This window comes from Megachile rotundata, chromosome 7, assembly GCF_050947335.1.
Source record: "Megachile rotundata isolate GNS110a chromosome 7, iyMegRotu1, whole genome shotgun sequence".
Taxonomy (NCBI): Eukaryota; Metazoa; Arthropoda; class Insecta; order Hymenoptera; family Megachilidae; genus Megachile; species Megachile rotundata.
This window is the reverse complement of record NC_134989.1, coordinates 9,293,229-9,311,818: the sequence shown is the minus strand read 5'-3', so window position 1 is coordinate 9,311,818 and position 18,590 is coordinate 9,293,229. Positions and strand designations below refer to the sequence as shown.

At 32.5% G+C, this 18,590-nt stretch overlaps 1 protein-coding gene across 1 annotated transcript; it reads right to left on the bottom strand.

Annotated features, from left to right (window-relative positions):
• Positions 1 to 10,345: 10,345 nt before the first annotated feature.
• Cpr97Ea (cuticular protein 97Ea) lies at positions 10,346 to 17,882 on the bottom strand. The gene is made up of 2 exons (XM_003703840.3): positions 17,675 to 17,882; positions 10,346 to 12,614 (listed from the first exon to the last, which is right to left on the bottom strand). Exons 1-2 carry the CDS (start codon positions 17,690 to 17,692, stop codon positions 11,715 to 11,717), a joined length of 918 nt encoding a protein of 305 aa, XP_003703888.1. The 5' UTR covers positions 17,693 to 17,882; the 3' UTR covers positions 10,346 to 11,714.
• Between the last annotated feature and the right edge of the window lie 708 nt (positions 17,883 to 18,590).

Here is an 18,590-nt window from a genome sequence, read left to right as displayed (position 1 = left end):
ATTACCAAATCTCCAAATTTCCAAACCCCTAAATTACCAAATCTCCAAATTTTACAAATCCCTATATTTCCAAACCACTAAATGACCAAATCTCCAAATTTCCAAACCCCTAAATTTCCAAATTCCCTAATTTCCAAATCACTAAATTACCAAATCCCCAAAGTCCCAAATCCCTTAATTACCAAACCCCTAAATTTCCAAACCCTTAAATTTCCAAATCCCCAAATTACCAAATCTCCAAATTTTCCACTAGTTACAATGACTGTACGTACCAAAAGAAACAATAAATCATATTCCATCTGATCTATAAATTTAGGAACCCGTATTTAACCTACATCTGTCGACACATAATAAATCATTCATCTTCTGAATTATGTGATTAAGATTACTTAATATGAACGTATCTATAAATTGTAGGACACTAATTCGACCACTGTTCAATTGAACAGAAATTTTTTAACACGATACATCTTCAAAATAACAACTAGTAAAAAATTGTTTTAAAAGAACATATTTTTTTAGCAAAATTTAAAAAGTATTCAGATTTAATCTGTTCGATAAATACAGGCTGTAAATTAAATAAAGAAATTTAGTTCTACTTGTATTTTTCCAAATTCAGAAATTACCAATTATTTTTGACATATTTTAACTTTTTAAATAAATTACACACACCCCAATTAATGAAAGGTAACTTAACTGGTATTTTAATCTAACAATATTTGTTTTCTTGCCATTCTTGTTGCACTGAGACTGTATACTGTAAACAATGAGCAACGTATACTGTAAACGTCGACAATAATGGACGAGAAACCAATAAAAATTAACACTTTTGTCTGATTTAATCTGCCTTTAAACGAAACACCAACGTCGTCCATAGACTGTTTACCTATAGTTACAAAGATAACATCTGTTATCCCTGAAATCAGCATCGATAAATTTATTAGAAACTAGGAAGCTCAACGGAGCGTTCAACGTGATTTCAAATTATTAATTAATTGTGCTTTAACCGCGATGAATGCTCTGAGTATAAATCCTCGCGGATATTAGAAGAAAGTAGCAATGATATCGCGTGGAACGATCATCGACGATATCTAAATTGCCTTGAAAACGCTGCATCTTAATTTGGGAGAGTCGCTGTAATTGATGTTCCTACTTCACACGCTGCGTAAGGAACAGACGCTACTTCAAACTTCAGACGACTGATTGAAACTTTCGCTGATATTAATGACGTTACTTCACATTACGGTTTGACAAAATTTGATATTTTCAAGAAGTTTCAAACAGAGGAAATAGTATGTATTATTATAATATTTGGTTAACAAATTTAGGTATATGCTACTTCAAACATCAGACAACTGATTGAAACTTTCGCTGAAATTAATGACACCTTATTACTTCACATTACGGTTTGACAAAATTTAACATTTTCAAGAAGTTTCAAACAGAGGAGGTAGTATGTATTATTATAATATTTGGTTAACAAATTTAGGTATATGCTACTTCAAACATCAGACAACTGATTGAAACTTTCGCTGAAATTAATGACACCTTATTACTTCACATCAAGGTTTGACAAAATTTAACATTTTCAAGAAGTTTCAAACAGAGGAGGTAGTATGTATTATTGTAATATTTGGTTAACAAATTTAGGTATATGCTATTTCAAACATCAGACGACTGATTGAAACTTTCGCTGACATTAATGACACCTTATTACTTCACATCAAGGTTTGACAAAATTTAACATTTTCAAGAAGTTTCAAACAGAAGAGGTGATTTTTATTAATATAGCATTTGGTCCACGATTTTAGTTCATTTAATATTCTCAATGATTATTATTGTAAAATATTCAGTTCCTTTAATAGATTATATATATAACTCAATACCTGAGATATTAAAAGTAGGTTCACATAGAAAAACAAAATATAATATAAAATTTGTAATTACTCAAATCTATTATACAATAATTCAATACTTGAAGTATGCTATAATACTACGAGATAACTAAAATGCAAAATAAAATAAAATTTTCCTAATAACATTTTAAAGACCTCATTCATTCTCTTGAAAAATGATCAAATCTCGAATCAAAATATTACTTCCCGACCACTCTATGACTTTTGAATAGCAGTGCACGTAGAATGGAACGAACATTAAAGTGTTTTATCGGTTATGAGTTGTGCTCGATCCCACAGCTGGTTTCTCGGAAGAAAATTCGCTTACCTACTTTCATTACCACGACCAGACGACGATCGAGCTCACTTTCAGTATCATCAATGGAAAAACGAGGGAATGGATGCACCGGGTGAACTTCATTTGCACTGTCCTTCGTAGTGTGACTGCTGTTACCGTTCTGAACATCCTCCTTACTTGGTCACAGTTCATTATCATTGCTTCAATGCTTCCATCTGTAGTTTAGCAATTATTATAGCGTATGTAGTCGTGTTTAACGAGAAGGATAAATGCGATTGTTTTACAATGACTTATTTCTCCTTCTTAGAGTAATTTTATTCTTTTGTATGGTGTTGCTAATTATTGGTGAATGAGTGCGTCCGTGAGTGGACAGACTGTGGGAACATTTGAGAGGTGCAGAATATTTTAATTTGGAGACTTGAGAATTTTTAAGTATGGCATTTCCTTATTTTTGCTGAATTTTTATACTTCTAGTTTTGTATGTTTTCAAATTTGGAAATTTGGAAATTTCAGGTTTTCAATTTTTGGACTTCTAAATTAACAAGTTCCCAAACTCTCAAATTCCCTAGTTTAAAAATTTTCTAGTTTCCAAATTTCCAAATTTTCCAATACCCCAATTCCATAATTTTACAATTCCCCAGAGCTCAAATTCCCTAGCCCCCAAATTCTCTAGATTCCAAATTCCCTAGTTCCCAAATTCCCTAGTTTCCAAACTCCCTAGTTCCCAAATTTCCTACACCCCAAATTCCCTAGTTCCAAAATTCTCTAGTTCCCGAAATCCCTAGTTTCCAAACTCTCTAGTTTCCAAATTCCCTAGTTCCCAAATTCCCTAGTCCCCTAATTCCGTAGTTCCCAAATTCCCTAGACCCCAAATTCTTTAGTTCCCAAATTACTTAGATCCCGAATTCTCTAGTTCCCAAATTCCCTAGACCCCAAATTCCCTAAACCCCAAATTCCCTAGTCCCCTAATTCCCTAGTTCTCAAATTCCCTAGATCCCAAATTCCTTAGTTTCCATATTCCCTAGTTCCAAAATTTCCTAGTTCCCAAATTCGCTAGTTTCTAAATTGCCAAGTTCCCAAATTCTCTACTTGCCAAATTCCTTAGTTCCCAACCTCCCTAGATCCCTAATTCCCTATTTCTCAAGTTCTCTAGTTCCCAAATTCCTTAGTTTCCAAATTTCCAAATGCTCAAACTTCCTAGTTCCCAAATTACCGAATTCCCTAATCCCCACATTCCCAAATTTTCTAGTCTCAAAATTCCTTATTTCCCAAATGCATACATTCTCAAAATTCCTGATTTCCGAATCTCCAAATCCCCAAATTCCCAAATATTGAAAGCTCCAATTCCTCTAGTATCCAAATTTTCAATTTGCCAATTTCTCAAACTTCTAATTGCACAATTTACCAAATTTTGTACATTTCAAATCCTTGTAGATCATCGACATTTCCTCATTACAACTATACTAAACAGGTACATAACAGATGTTTTATTTGAAAACACCTCCATCTATCAATCATAAGGTAAAGAAATACTCAGTACAATCTGTCTCGAATACTAATAACTATTCGATGAGTAATATAGAAAGTAACATAGAAATTACCCTTGGTACAATATTTACGTTTTCCATTTCACAATTTACGATATCACTTGTGAAATACAAAAAGGGACATCATCTGTTAAAGGTTAATTTCTGTCTTACTTTCTAAGCAGTACTTCTGCTCAAACATTATTTATTAAAGCTTAAATCAATTTGTGTGATAATTGCTAATTAGCAGGATTAAAATTAAAGGAAGTTGTAAACACGTGTGAAATTTACTTGCAAGCGAAAGTAGAAATTCTTTATTACAGTTTGTAAGCGAGTCGTGAATGAAGAATTTTTCTGCATACGGTATAAAAGGCGTTTAAAATTATTTTCGAACGACGAAGGGAACCGAATATATCGATGCGGAGAAACAAAGATATCGAATGAAATTATAAATCAACTGTTGTAACTGTGAACGCGAAAACAGTCTTGTGAAAAGAACTTTCCCCTTGGAAAGTTCTAAGACGGTCAGCTATAAGGAACGTAGAATCGGTTGAACGTCATGATAGAAAATACCATTCTGTAGAGATAATGTGCGATAATGTTGAAATGATTGACGTTAAAAATGCACCAGCTAAAAGGTATAATTTGTTTTTTCATTCATTTTTACTCTGCGTTACGAAATTCACGTAAGACTCGTTTGCTGGTTCTTCGTTGTGAACTTTTTTGATTCATGTATCGAGGGTATCGTATTTTAAATATTTTATGGTTTGAGAAGGAGATAAATAATCATTATTTTCATTGATTTGTTAAATTATGATTTGAAGAATTGATTTACTAAATAATGTGAAATAATACAAATATTTGTTCATAAATTAGTAAAATGATTTGTGAACATGAACAAAAAATTGATGCGTGTAAGATTTTCCAAATTCCCTAATTTCCACATTTTTAAATTCCCAAATTCCCTAGTTCCCAAATTACCTAGATCCCAAATTCTCTAGTTCCCAAATTCCCTAGACCCCAAATTCTCTAGTTCCCAAATTACCTAGATCCCAAACTCTCTAGTTCCCAAATTCCCTAGACCCCAAATTCTCTAGTTCCCAAATTACCTAGACCCCAAATTCTCTAGTTCCCAAATTACTTAGATCCCAAATTCCCTAGACCTCAAATTCTCTACTTCCCAAATTACCTAGACCCCAAATTCTCTAGTTCCCAAATTACCTAGATCCCAAATTCTCTAGTTCCCAAATTCCCTAGATCCCAAATTCTCTAATTCCCAAATTCCCTAGACCCCAAATTCTCTAAACCCCAAATTCCTAGTCCCCAAATTCCCTAGTTCCCAAATTATCTAGTCCCCGAATTCCCTAGTTCCAGGGAATTGTTGTAAGACTTTTTTTTATATAAAACACAGAAGTGTTATTGAAGATTCAAAGAAAAATAATTGACAATAATTTTAATAATTTTTAAATGATACGTAATGTTTATTAAATTTGAAACAATAACAGTAATTAATATTTGAAAGCCTTTATCTCTCTTCATCCTCGTGTTCTTACAAAATAATTATGCTTCTTATTACCACTAAAAGATTTAGCACATTGTTAAGCTAAATAGTGTTATTAAAGTCTGATATGGAATATTCATGTAATTAATGGTTTAATTTAGGAGCCAGTAAATTATGGCCTGTAGGCCAAATCTGACCTCAGGTCTTCACATGACTCATAAGTTAAGAATCACTTTTACCATTTCAAAATATGCTTTCAAACAAGTTAATTTTATATCCACAAAAAATAAGTGTACTTTTTTAAATACTTCTACAAAATAGTTTTAATTTTCTTTTTTATACAACACCTGACCATTTGCAAGATTCAATTGTTACTTTCATTGTAATTTCATGTAAATTCATCTTAATGGTTTAATGGGTGAATTATTAATTCATCTGAAGACACTCTCTCTACTTTATTTATTATTTATGCTGAAGCAATAAGTCAGTAGAGTAATATAGGAGGTGAATGATTTAGGTTATGTTTACTTTAGGTTAGGTTAGATATAGGTTGCATAAAGTAGATACAATTATACTTTATTATTATTCATATTTACAAAGCAGGTACATCTGTACATTATTTATTATTGTCTATGATGAATAATTTAGTATAGACTAATATAAGAAATGAATGATTTAGGTTACATTTAGGTTATGTTTGAAGTAAATACCTCTCTATTTATTATCATTTATGATGAATAATTTTGGGTTGCATTTAGGTTATGTATGATGTACATCTCTATTTATTATTATTAATAATAAATAGTTTAGTTCAAATTCATCTCTATTTATTGTTATTTATGATGAATGATTTAGATTACATTTAGGTTATGTATGAAGTAAACACATCTATACTTTATCATTATTTATATTGACAAAGCAGATACATCTCTACTTTATCATTATTTATATTTACAAAGCAGATACATCTCTACTTTATCATTATTTATATTTATAAACCATATACATCTCCACAATATTTACTACTATTTATACATACAAAGTGCATCTCTATTTATTATTATTCATCCACACAAAGCAGATACATCTCTATTATTATTCATACATGCAAATATATGAATGCATCCATATTATTTATTAATACTACCATAACATCCATTCTTCTTACAACGGTACAACATACTCATCTGAAGAATATACATTCTTTATTCATGATTTCTCCCCCGATAATTCCACCTTGCGTACCTACGTCTAGAACTACGTCTACCATCGCTCGATAAAGCGTCGAATTAGTATGTAACACGATGCGATGTTAGGGATTACAAGACAAATCACAAGCAATATGTTGGCAGCGTGCCAAGTGATCGTGTCATGATGCACCTCACCTTCGAGGTGAGTATTACTTCATGTTCGTTGACCTTCTTATGTGCAACGAGGTTGCCTGTTCGTGGTGCAGGTGTAACATTATGAAGATTCATTCGCTGCTTGCATAATCGCATGCACTAAGTCAGTGACTTCGTTGAAAGCTATCTTGTTTTTCGATTCATGTTTTTATTCGGGACTGTTTAATTTACTTGTAAATTAAATCCATTCTAAATATTAGCCATTATACCTATTCCCATTTTAAAAATATGGGAAACATCTTTAAGTGAAACAAGAATTTTTGTGTAATAGAATGTAGTTAATATGTACTTGAAATCATAGCAAAATGTTGGCAAAATTATTATTATTTCAAAACGTGGGAAACATAGGAAACATAGGAAACTATCTGCTTAATTACCTTAAAATTTAATTTACTTTTTAATTTAATTCACCTTGAAATTACTAAATTATTTGTGGATAAAAAATATAATCAAGCAGCCTTACAAAATTTTAAATTTCAATGCAATATCTCAAAAATAATTTTGTCACAAGCTTTCACCAAATCCATCTATCAAGTCTTCTCTATCAGAAAACAGTTTCACAGTTTCGATCTTTTTGTCTCACTTTCTAGAACAGACTTCACAAATTGCTACAATATGAACAAACAAAATTCCCCAACAAGAAAATAATACTTCCACAACAAACTTCCACGATCATTCTATAAACTCCTTATAAAAAACCATTCTCTACCTTTCAGTGCTGTATTGTTCATATCTGTAAATTCACCAGTTCCGCATTCCTATTTATGACCTTTAACTTCGACATTGAGGCCGAAATTTTGACAGCAAAGATCGATATCTCAAGCGAAAGGAGTGTGCGTGAAGGAATTGCAACTCGAAGGAAATTGTATCAACTGCTGATACAGGAAATAGTTTGTTTGTTATCTTCTAAGCGAGTCACGCAAAATATGGCCGACGCGCTGCGCTGGTTTCAACATTGCGGACCATAGTTACAGAACCTATTCTGCCGGAATTTATCGTCATCGTTGAAATCGATTGATTGACGCAAGTTTTCGTGACTTGTTGTTCACTGAATTTCACGCGAATGATTGGAAATGTTCTACGTGGAATTTATTTGGTCTAAAATTAGCTTTGAATTAGACTAACTGTGGAATTATAATTTGTTATTGTGTAATTATTATGAAAATTTATTATTTTAATGACAATTATGAAAATTTATTATTGTGATGGCTATTATAAAAATTTATTATTGTAATGACTATTATAAGAATTTATATATTATAGTTTAATAATTACTATAGAAATTGTTAGAATTATTATAATTTTAATTTTGAAGTTCTTTGCTAGATGCTTAATGAAGATGAACCAACTACTTGTGTCAAACACAGGATAAATGCTTATATAACAAATTTTATACAAAAAGTAAAACAAAGCTAGAACAAAGGAATAATTACACTTTTATTTGATAAAAAATTAATTCAACTGTTCGTCAACTGCAGAAATTTTAATAAAATATTTTTGAAATGACATGTACACACATCACTAGCCAGGTTAAGAAAACTTAAATGAAACAGCACATTGTTTCTAACCTAACATACCCTTTACAAATAATTTTTATTACAACGGTAAGTATTTAACGTAAAAAGTTAATATAATTAGTGAGTATAAAGGACACCATTTTGAAGTCAAAGAATAACCGTTGTGACATCAGAGGAAATGTCGTAGTGTACTAAAGTAGTAAATAACAACAAAAGGATGCGTGTGAGAATATAAGAATTTCGGTAGTAAAGATCCAAGGTATACAATAGAATTTCTACATCACTTTTGAGCTTCTTTATTCTGTGAGAAAAAGTGGTTGCAAGTTCTATTCTTTTGTTTGAGATAATTTCATCATTTTACGATAGAGAAAATGGAGTCTTGCTTGGACGTTGACTTGCTTTGCAGAAACGTAGTTCTGGTTGCCGTCAGTGCAGGCTCTGTGCATAGTGAATTATTCAATGTTAGGATATTTTTATTGGATAAGAAAATATTTGGGAAATATTTTGAACTATTTTTATTTTGGGGTAGTTAAATATTTAAAAATTTTTTAATTTCAAATTTATAATTTCAAGTCTTTACATTTTTAAATTTTCAAATTTTTTAATTTAGAAATTCTTCAAATTTTCAAATTTCCAGGTTCTCATATTTCTGAAGTTTCAAGTTTTCAAATTACTAAATTTCTAAAATTTCCACATCTTTAAATTCCTAAATTTTAACCTCCTCCAACCCCCCAAAATTTATAAATCTCCAGAATTTCTAAAATTTAAAATCTCTACACTTCGAAATTTTCAGATTCCCATACTTCTAAAATCCCAAATTTTCAAATCCCTAAATTTCTAAAATTTCCACCTCTTTGAATTCCTAAATTTCAACCTCCTCCAACCCCCAAAATTCCTGAATTCTGCTACATCAAAATTTTTCCTAAATCAAATCTCCACATTTCCAAAATTCTAAGTTCTCATATTTCTAATTCTTTCAATTCTCAAATCTCTAAATTTCTAAAATTACCATCTCCTTGAATTCCTAAATTTCAACCTCCTCCAACCCCCAAAATTCCTAAATTTTCAAAATGCTCACAAATTTTTCCGCCTATCCAAATTTTTCAGTACTCAACACTCCTGATATCCATTATCCCATTATACCGTAATTTAACAATTAATCTTCGGAAACGAAATAAAATTGTCTTGAGCCGCTCCCACAGTTCTCACGTAATTACAGAACAACAATCGCTAAATCAGCTTTTATATTAAATAGTAAGGTAACCATACGGTATCGTTGTTTATCCAGGTGAATTCTGCGTCCTTTACGTTAAACGAACGTGAAGGTCGGTAAAGGAATTTCGCAACTAAAATTCCGACGACTAGAGTTCCGGAACAACTCGACACACGTCAGCCATGTCTTTTTACTTTTATCATACAAGGAATAATTTGAAAGGTCGTTTCCCAAACTGGTTCAAAAACGTTAACAGTTAGAAAGTTAAGGAGCTATTTAGTTGACAACCGAACTCATTTATCCACGTATTTGACTTGAAAAGTGGCTGCAATTTTATTGGAGAGAGATGGAAAATTAAGTGGAAATGAGAAAAATATCGACTTGAATGGTGCTTGGTTGAACATTGAAGATTGTTATATATTTCATTAATTTTGTGGAGAAAAAAATATTAGGAGTAAGATTTCAGTAGACAATTTATTACTATTAATTTTATTATATATTTGTGAGTTTTCATTCGTTTTGAAGTTGTACTTTTTTTTAAATATTTTGTGAAGGATGACACATTTTATTTTATATTTGCTACTTTTGACATGAATGATGAAGTATAGTGATGAATGATGTTGAACAGATAATGCATGCAAAATTTATTTTATTTTATTTTAAAATTTATTCATTTAAGAAATTGTTTGCTTAGTGACTTACAAATTTAGATATTTACATATTCAAATATTAATATATATGTGTACTTGAATATATGAAAATTTAGATATTTAAATATATAGAAATGTAGACATGTAGACATGTAAATTTTTAATGTTAAAAGATAATGTTACACAATTTTTTAAATGCAGAAATATAAAAGATTGGACATTTTTATATTAAAAAAAAAATATATATAAAAATTCGGATGTTTGGAAATATGAATACATTAAAGAACATATTAGAGAATTTAAAAAATTGTAAATTATTGGGAATACATTGGGACTATGAAATAATGTTTATTTAATCTTTATTAACAAACGGATCAATACATTAAGTGGTACAGCAGAATGATATAAAATAAAGAACGAGTTTCTGATTCTCCTTTTGTGTTCTGAAATTTAACAAATTCAAACATCGAGAGAATATGCGTGATTCATAAATGAGAGTCGTGAGTGGAACGTCGTTAACTATCTTTAGAGAGAAATATATTCCGTGTTACGAGAAGTGTCGTGATCTCATATTCCAATCTATATAGTTATTATCTTACAATAATCTAATTACAATAGTAAGCGTGCTGAATTGATCGTGCAGTCTCGCAAGACGCGAACTCGAAAACGCAGCTTGACGAAGCGAGGTTCTCCATTGAAACGAAATTTCTTATTCAAAATGCTTGTGACACGTGCAAGCTGCATTTTCTGAAATTATAAAATCAGCACGGACGCCTACCGCGGTGAAATTTTATTTACAATTATTTTTTTAGCCTTCCCCAGCATGGTACGATCTTGACGTATTCAATCCAGTGAAAATCGAAGAGTATGCAAAATTATAGTATAGCAATACATAGAAAATTTTCGACAAAAGATACAATATGCTCATAAGACCATGTTATATAAAAAAATTGTCAAAGATAATATTGCTTAATTTTTCAAATTAATAAATCAATCCATCACTTTATATTACTAGCAAAATATTTATGGTAATCATAAAAATTTTATTTTTGCATATTATGAAGACTATTATCATCAGAATAATGTATTTTGTATTAATTTTATTATAATGTCTTAATTCACTGTCTCAAATTGAGCAATTTTATTCATATTTTTTTTTCAGTCTGATATTATTTACGTAAATGAACCTTCTCATATGAAGGAGATAAAACCATCATTTGATGGAGCTAAGTCGTTGATGATCCAACATGAAATTATCAAATAAATCTCTCATTATTTTCTTCAATATCTGCTGGTTGTTTTCTGTATCAATATAACCGTTTCCAAAATTCGAGTTCCTAATTTATACACTTCATTTTAATCTCAAATTATCTCCATTCAACTTGATATCGAATACGTAAATCGTTTAGCTACGCTTCAATTTCACTTTACATTCCATACCCTCACATTCGGTTCCAATGGCAAGAACTCTTATCGCAGAGACTAAATTCGGTAGGCAACCATGACTCGTTACCGAGACAAAGATCAAGAACAATCAAAATAAATTAAAAAAAATCATTAAATCGTTTTTCCAATCAGTTTCTCGATATTTGTCCCGGTAAATGACACGCGATTACAGCGTCCATCTCGCAAAATCGCGTCTCCAGACAATAAACGTAAATACCAAAACGCACGGGTACCACCCTGACGAACACGGGAGGGACTAGAGGGCCTAGTAATAACCGAAACTGATATCGTGTAGCGGCGGTGCAACGCCCTGAGGAAGAGCGTAATCCCTAGCCAGCTGATCCAAGATACCGCCACTCTGGCTTCGAGGTTGTGGCTGGGAGCGGCGTTCCTGAACGGGAGCGGGTGCAAATTGAGCAGGTCCTTGATTAAACAATTGCGAAGGAGGCGATGGTTCCTCGCTCTGTTGAAGAATCGTGGTCTGTTTAGGAATGGCTTGAGCGGCCGGGGTGAAGATGGCTGGTTTAGGGATGGGTTGTCTGGGTGCCGCTTGGGAAGCGTAGACCGCTTGGGTGTGGGATTGCGGCTGCTGGAAAGATGGCTGCTCGTATTGAACTTGCGGAAGAGGCGCGGGTCGAGGCGCAGGCGCCACAGAGCGAAGAGGAGCGGGCCTAGCAGCCGGTTGCTGGTACTCGTCTTGGTAGTTCTGCGCTTGCAGAGCTTCTTTGCTGGTTGTTTCGTCCACCAAGGTCGGCGGTGCCACCGTGATACCTTCTCCAGCCGGTTGGAATCCGTACTGATTCGCTCCGTATTCGACCACTCGAACTTTGCCCGTGTCGTCCACGAAGCCGTATTTACCCTTCACCTCTCCGGTAGGCAGCTTTGTTTCGATCTTGAACGAACCGTCCGCGCCTTCGAAACCGTACGTGTACGAACCGTCCTCGTTGTGCCTGTTTATTTGCTTCAAAATGGCCACTGGAGTTGGCTTCGGAGTCGTGGGACCTGCTGATTGCCGGTTCGGTGCCGCGTCGGACGCGTAACTGCGAGGGGTCGGATGAGCCGGTCGCGGGGACTCGTATGCCGAGTATTCGTCCACATAGTTGCCACCTGGTTGCTGGTATTGCTGGCCCGATACTGCGAGTATTGCAGCTACCAAAGATATTACCTGTGAAATACAGTGGTGTTCAATATGTGATTCATTAACTCATAAATTTAATACTAGGTACATCGAAGAAAAATACAAAGATTGAACGTTTGCTTTTGAGAATATCGGACTTGTGATTGTTTTAAAATACATATATTTCATTTTGTAAATACGTATATTTATTTTTTTATGTATCAATCCTTTCTCGATTGTGACTGACCGAGCATTTCCTTAACCTTAACCTTAATAAGCTATACCCTTTATAACACAAGTTATTCCCTTAAATAACTGACAGGAAAAGTTGACGAAAATTTTAAGTAAACTTTTAAATAAAATTTTGTAAAGTTTCTCTGTAAAATAAGAAGTAGGAAGTTTATATTGAAGAATGGTATTTTAAATAATTACGATTATGGTACACGATTGTGTGATATTTCATACATCACTGAAAACGATTTTATGCAAGTTGGTCCAACTGGAAGACCTGTTTTTCCTAAATGCACATACAAGAAAATTGACCATGTTTTCTCCACATTCCTAGGATCATATCTTTTTCGTAAGTGTAACAGCGCATGTACATTTCATGATTACATCATAGAAGTCGCAAAATTATTTATTTGTGAAATGTTTCTTATTATGTTCAGGTTTATGTAACTATTCATTGATTCATTTACTCTGATATCTCTTTGAGGTTTTTGTGTACATTCTTAAATATGTAGAATGTTTTCTTGTGTTTGTCATGAAGACATGCATTCATGATTATTATGCAATTACTGTCTGGTTTTTATGTAAAATACAGTTACTTTATATGGTTAAATATGGTAATACACGATTACTTAATATGGTTCGATAGTTAAATAATTTTGAAAGACTAAATAATTTTGAACAGTTAAATAATTTTGATAGGTCAATATTTTTAATGCTGAAAAGTTCTAAATGCATCAGAGATGAAAATTCATTATAAAAATTTGATTTTAATTATTTACAGTCTAATAATAATTTTGTAATTACATCAAATTTTGAATTTTTTTTGAATTTGATAATTACATGTTAAGCGTTAACATCTATTAAAATAGCTTACTCTTATAGCAAGAATAAGTAGTTAACGTATGTTACTTCCGTAACATTTCCACTTCAGTAACATTAGGTGAAAATGACCTAATCGCTCAGCAGGCACAATGAGCGCATTCAGATTCCTCGAAAGCAATTTCCAATCGATTATCCATAAGGATCATAACCGTAATTACCCGCGACCTCGACTTCCGTCGTTTCTTCAGGAAGTGGCTCGAGCTTCGCGGAAAGAGTTGGACGAAAATCGTTTACGATGCGATCGTTTCTCAACGCAGCGTGCAATTAATAAACGTCATTGTTTTAGAAAGTCCCGACGGCGGGACTTTATATCGGCACATTTTATTTCGATCCGCGTATCGGCTGATTTACGAGCGCAAAATCACGTCCGTTGAAAACACCGTAAATTATCTATTCGGTGGAACGTCGTAAATTTAATAATCGCGCTAAACGATATAAAGCTGTTAATCCGAGACTTCATAAAACGTAATTGCCCTGTAGAAAGGACCGAGAGCAGTGACGCATGACCCCTCGATTTACCAGAACCTTAACCGCCAGACGTGACTTTATTACAACACATTGAACAAGACAACCGCACTCGAAGGATACCGGATTCTTCTCGAGAGATACACGGTAAAAGTCCGATGATAAACGAGCTTTAAACTCGATGAATAAGTTTCTTCCTCGTTGCGTATTTATTCGTTCGCTAAATCCATCCGGTCGAATTGCGCTCGAAAATTGGCCGGTTATGCATCTGTGTAAGACACTTTCTGCAGTTCCGCCCGAACGAGCGCGAGCGAGAAACGGTTTCTATCGAGCCGCATTCTGGCCGACATAATTCTCGAACGTGTTCCTACTTCGCATAACTCATTATATAATTCTCTTTCTTCGAGTAGGCGGCAGAGGAAATGACTCGACTGCTTTCGTAAGTTTTCGGATAAGGCTGTTTCAACGAAAACGAGATGCTCTCGATTACTGATGTGCTAAATAAGTTTATGTGCAAGTTAAAGGAAGTTTTTCATTTTTGAGATCAGAAATTTGGAATTTTGTAATGTAGGAATTTAGGAAATGGGAATTTAAGTATTTGGAAAAATGGAAATGTTAAGTTGTTGAATTTAGAGAGTTGGTTATTTAAAAATCTAGAAATGTAGATTGATAATGAAAAATTTTAATGCTTGATTGTATGGAAATATTGTATCTTTTAGTTAAGAAATTTAAGAATTTATGAAGTTAGAAATGTGGAAATTTATTATATAATTAAAAATTTGAAATTTTGCAAATATAAAATTTGATAACTAAAAATTTAAGAATTTAGAAATATGAAAATATTAAATTATTGAATTTAGAAATTTAAAAATGTAGAAACTTGATAACCAAAAATTAAAAAATTTAGAAAAATGAAAATATTAAATTATTGAATTTAGAAATTTAAAAATGTAGAAACTTGATAATTAAAATTAAAAAATGTAGAGATATGAAAATATTAAATTATTAAACTTAGAAATTTAGTAATTTAAGAACCCAAAAATGCAAAAACTTGATAACCAAAAATTTTAACAATTAAAAATATGAAAATATCAAAAATATTAATACAGAAATTTAATAATTTAAAAATTTAGAACGAAAAGAAACTTGATGGTTAAAAATTTAGAATGAAAAGAAACTTGATGGTTAAAAATTTAGAAATATAAAAATAAATATTCAAATTGGAAAATTGACTATAAATTAGAATCCGAAGGCGAACAATTGCCCGTCGTTTTGTAACCCTTTCGCTACGGTTATTTTAGTAGAAACCTGTTCTTAAACGCCTCGATATTAAATTATCCAATTCCGAATGCAAATAAAAAAGAAGTTGTTTGCAATGAGAAATTTTTTACCGCAATATATTTGTTCTCAATTGTTATATGAACATTTCCATTGCATGGCTCCCATTTTGAAATGTGAACGCTTGGCGGTGAACAATTATGGCCGCCCGTTGTAGCGAAAAGGTTAAATACCGCGGTGGAAATAGGCTTCTATTGTAAGACATATTGAAGTTCTAATTACTGAGAGTGTAATTAATTATCTTCTGAATTATAGGTTACGGGGTTTCAATTTGGTTATATTGTTAGTATATTTTATCTGTATTATTAGTATATTATTTTTAATATTATTAGTATAGAAAGTTAAGTAGGGAAAGTTAATATTTGTGATCTTGCATGATTTCTAATTTGTTCAACATATTTTCTCGTTTGGCAGGCTGTAAAATTTTCCCGCGTAAATATTTGTACGTATGTGGTGCACCATATTGATACACTTTTCCTATATTGCCATTTCTTTATGAAATCATTTCTTTCTTCAGCATTTGTTGAAGAAAGGTAGTAATGCTATTTGAAATACAAGAATTTTATTTCTTGTCTTTAATTATTTCAACATGCTTTTCCTACCGAATTTAATTTAATTAACACGTTGAATATTGTGAAGTCACTAGCAATGGTTCGAATAAAATTTCATTTAGTATGCAATATAGCACGCTGTAATTGTAATTATTTGAAATATGATATGACAGCTACATTTCTTACTTTCAACTCTATAATTACTATTTTACGAAATTAATACAATGTTAACATTATATTGAATATACTTTAAATTTTCTTTAATGTCCATTCTTATTAAAATTGCACTGTTGACCTCACAATATTTACCGTGATAATATATTTCGTAAAATAGCAGTGAGTTTAAATAGCAATTGAAATGATCATATATTAAATAATTGCAATTCCACTTCCTACTATATTTTCATTAAAATTAATTATCTACAATATAAACAAATTATTTCAAGTATCATTAACCCTCGAATCCGGAATTATAACTTTTTAACTAAAGTCTCATATATCAAACTTGATATTTAACATAAAACTCAAATACAGAAAAAGAAATCAAATATTAAAATTTCAAGAATTAAAACTCCATTAAAATTCATCAATAATTAACTGCATAATGAAGGCAGGAGAAATCGTTGATTGATATCATTGAGTGATATAGTACCGTTAATTCCCGTTAAAAGGTGCCGTATCACATATGACCTTTTCTACTGTGGCAGTGAACGTGTCCTCAAGTCTCGAGTAGAAACAGCCGTGTCTAATAGGCATACGATAATATTAGCTACCCGAGAAAGTTCTTGCTATTTCTACCTTCCCTAATTATCAAATTATACGTACATAACACACTTGAAAAATAAGAAACAAAAAATATTAAATCATTGTTCACTACATTTTGTCTAATTCGCTTTCTGGATAAAAATCATTCATTTCTATCGTTTGAAAGATATCTTTCTGAATTACCTGACTTGTTATAAATACTTAATTTTTAGCTACATGTAATTTATCTTTGAACGATGTTCCAATTACAGGTTTATTAATATTAAAAATTTTTCTTCTGTTTCAATTTTAATGTTCATTAACCTAGAAGCTGAAGCAAGGGTAATTTATATGTAGATTGAATTCTTCACATATTATCTGAACTACCCTTTCAAATATAATGTTCTACCTCCTTAAATATTATCTAAACTATACTTTTCAGTATTACGAAAGTTATCTTCTGCAATATTATCTAAACTATCGAAATTTTATTTTCCAGTGTACGAAACATTCTGTCCCCAAATTTCAAAACGAAGCACCACATCGCAGGTGTCACAACTAATCCGACTTCGAGGGTTAATTACTCGCAACGCGAATTCCTGAATGGCCGAATTGTACTCGGTTAGATCATGTCAAGGTTTTACGAGGTCCATTCGCGTGCACCAGCAACGCACATATCACAAACACATTCCCGTCACGATAAGAAACGATCACATCACTCGCGTTGTCCAGGTTGAAAATAAAAGCGATCCTTTATCGATCGACGAGAACGACGATCACTATGACGCCAGTGAGGGGAGCCTGACGGCTGACGGATCGAAATGCAGCGATGAGAAAATTAAAGCGGAAGGGCTAGATAATTAAAACGATGACGATGATGACGCACTGAATACGTACCGTCGCGACGGTGTACATTGTGTTCCAGGTGGTGGTTGTGTTAGTGTGTGTGAATGTAAGTAGGCAGCGAGGCTAGAGTACCAGCGTTTGCTCGAACTGAGGCCCTCATATACCTTACTGGGGTCCTCCGATCCTGCCCCCCTCTTGCCCTCTACACTCCTGTCTGTTAGCACTGGGGGACTTTCACTATCTATTCGACTCCTGTATATACGGCTGCCTTGTCTCGTTACAGCACCTTATATCCCTTAAATGTTCCCCACCAGTCTGGCCCGGTTTCTCGAGAATCTGGCAAATCAACCGCTGGACCGCATGGTGTTGACTCGCTCAATTTTCAAAAGAAATACATTTCATTTCTTTTTGTATTTTTAACAAAAGGATATTACTTCTTATCATTTAATAGTGAATACATGAAAGCTTTCTTCGATGGTTTTTAAGCTTGTCTTCTTAAGAATTTTTTACCAGTCTGGCCTGGTTTGTCGAGAATCTGGCAAATCAGCCGCTGGACCGCATGATGTTGACTCGCTCAATTTTCAACAGAAGTCTCTTGTGTTTGTAACAAGGAGACGTTAATACTTTACAAGTAAATTGGAAATGTATGAAAATTTCATTTGGTGGATTTTGAGGTTGCCTCCTTAAATATTCGTTAAGAGTTTGGCCCGGTTTCTTGAGTACCTGGTAAATCAACTGCTGGTCCACAGGATGTTAATTCGTTCTATTTTCAATGGAAATCAATTTTATTACACTTTGTATTTATAACTAAGGGATGTTAACTCCTTGTAATTTAACAGTGAATACATGGAAGCTTCATTTAATAGACAAAAGTAAGAAATGCAATAAGAATTGAAGATAATATCAGATTTGATTGAATACAAAGTGAATTTAGTTTCAATTGAATGTCTTTACATCATAATTATTT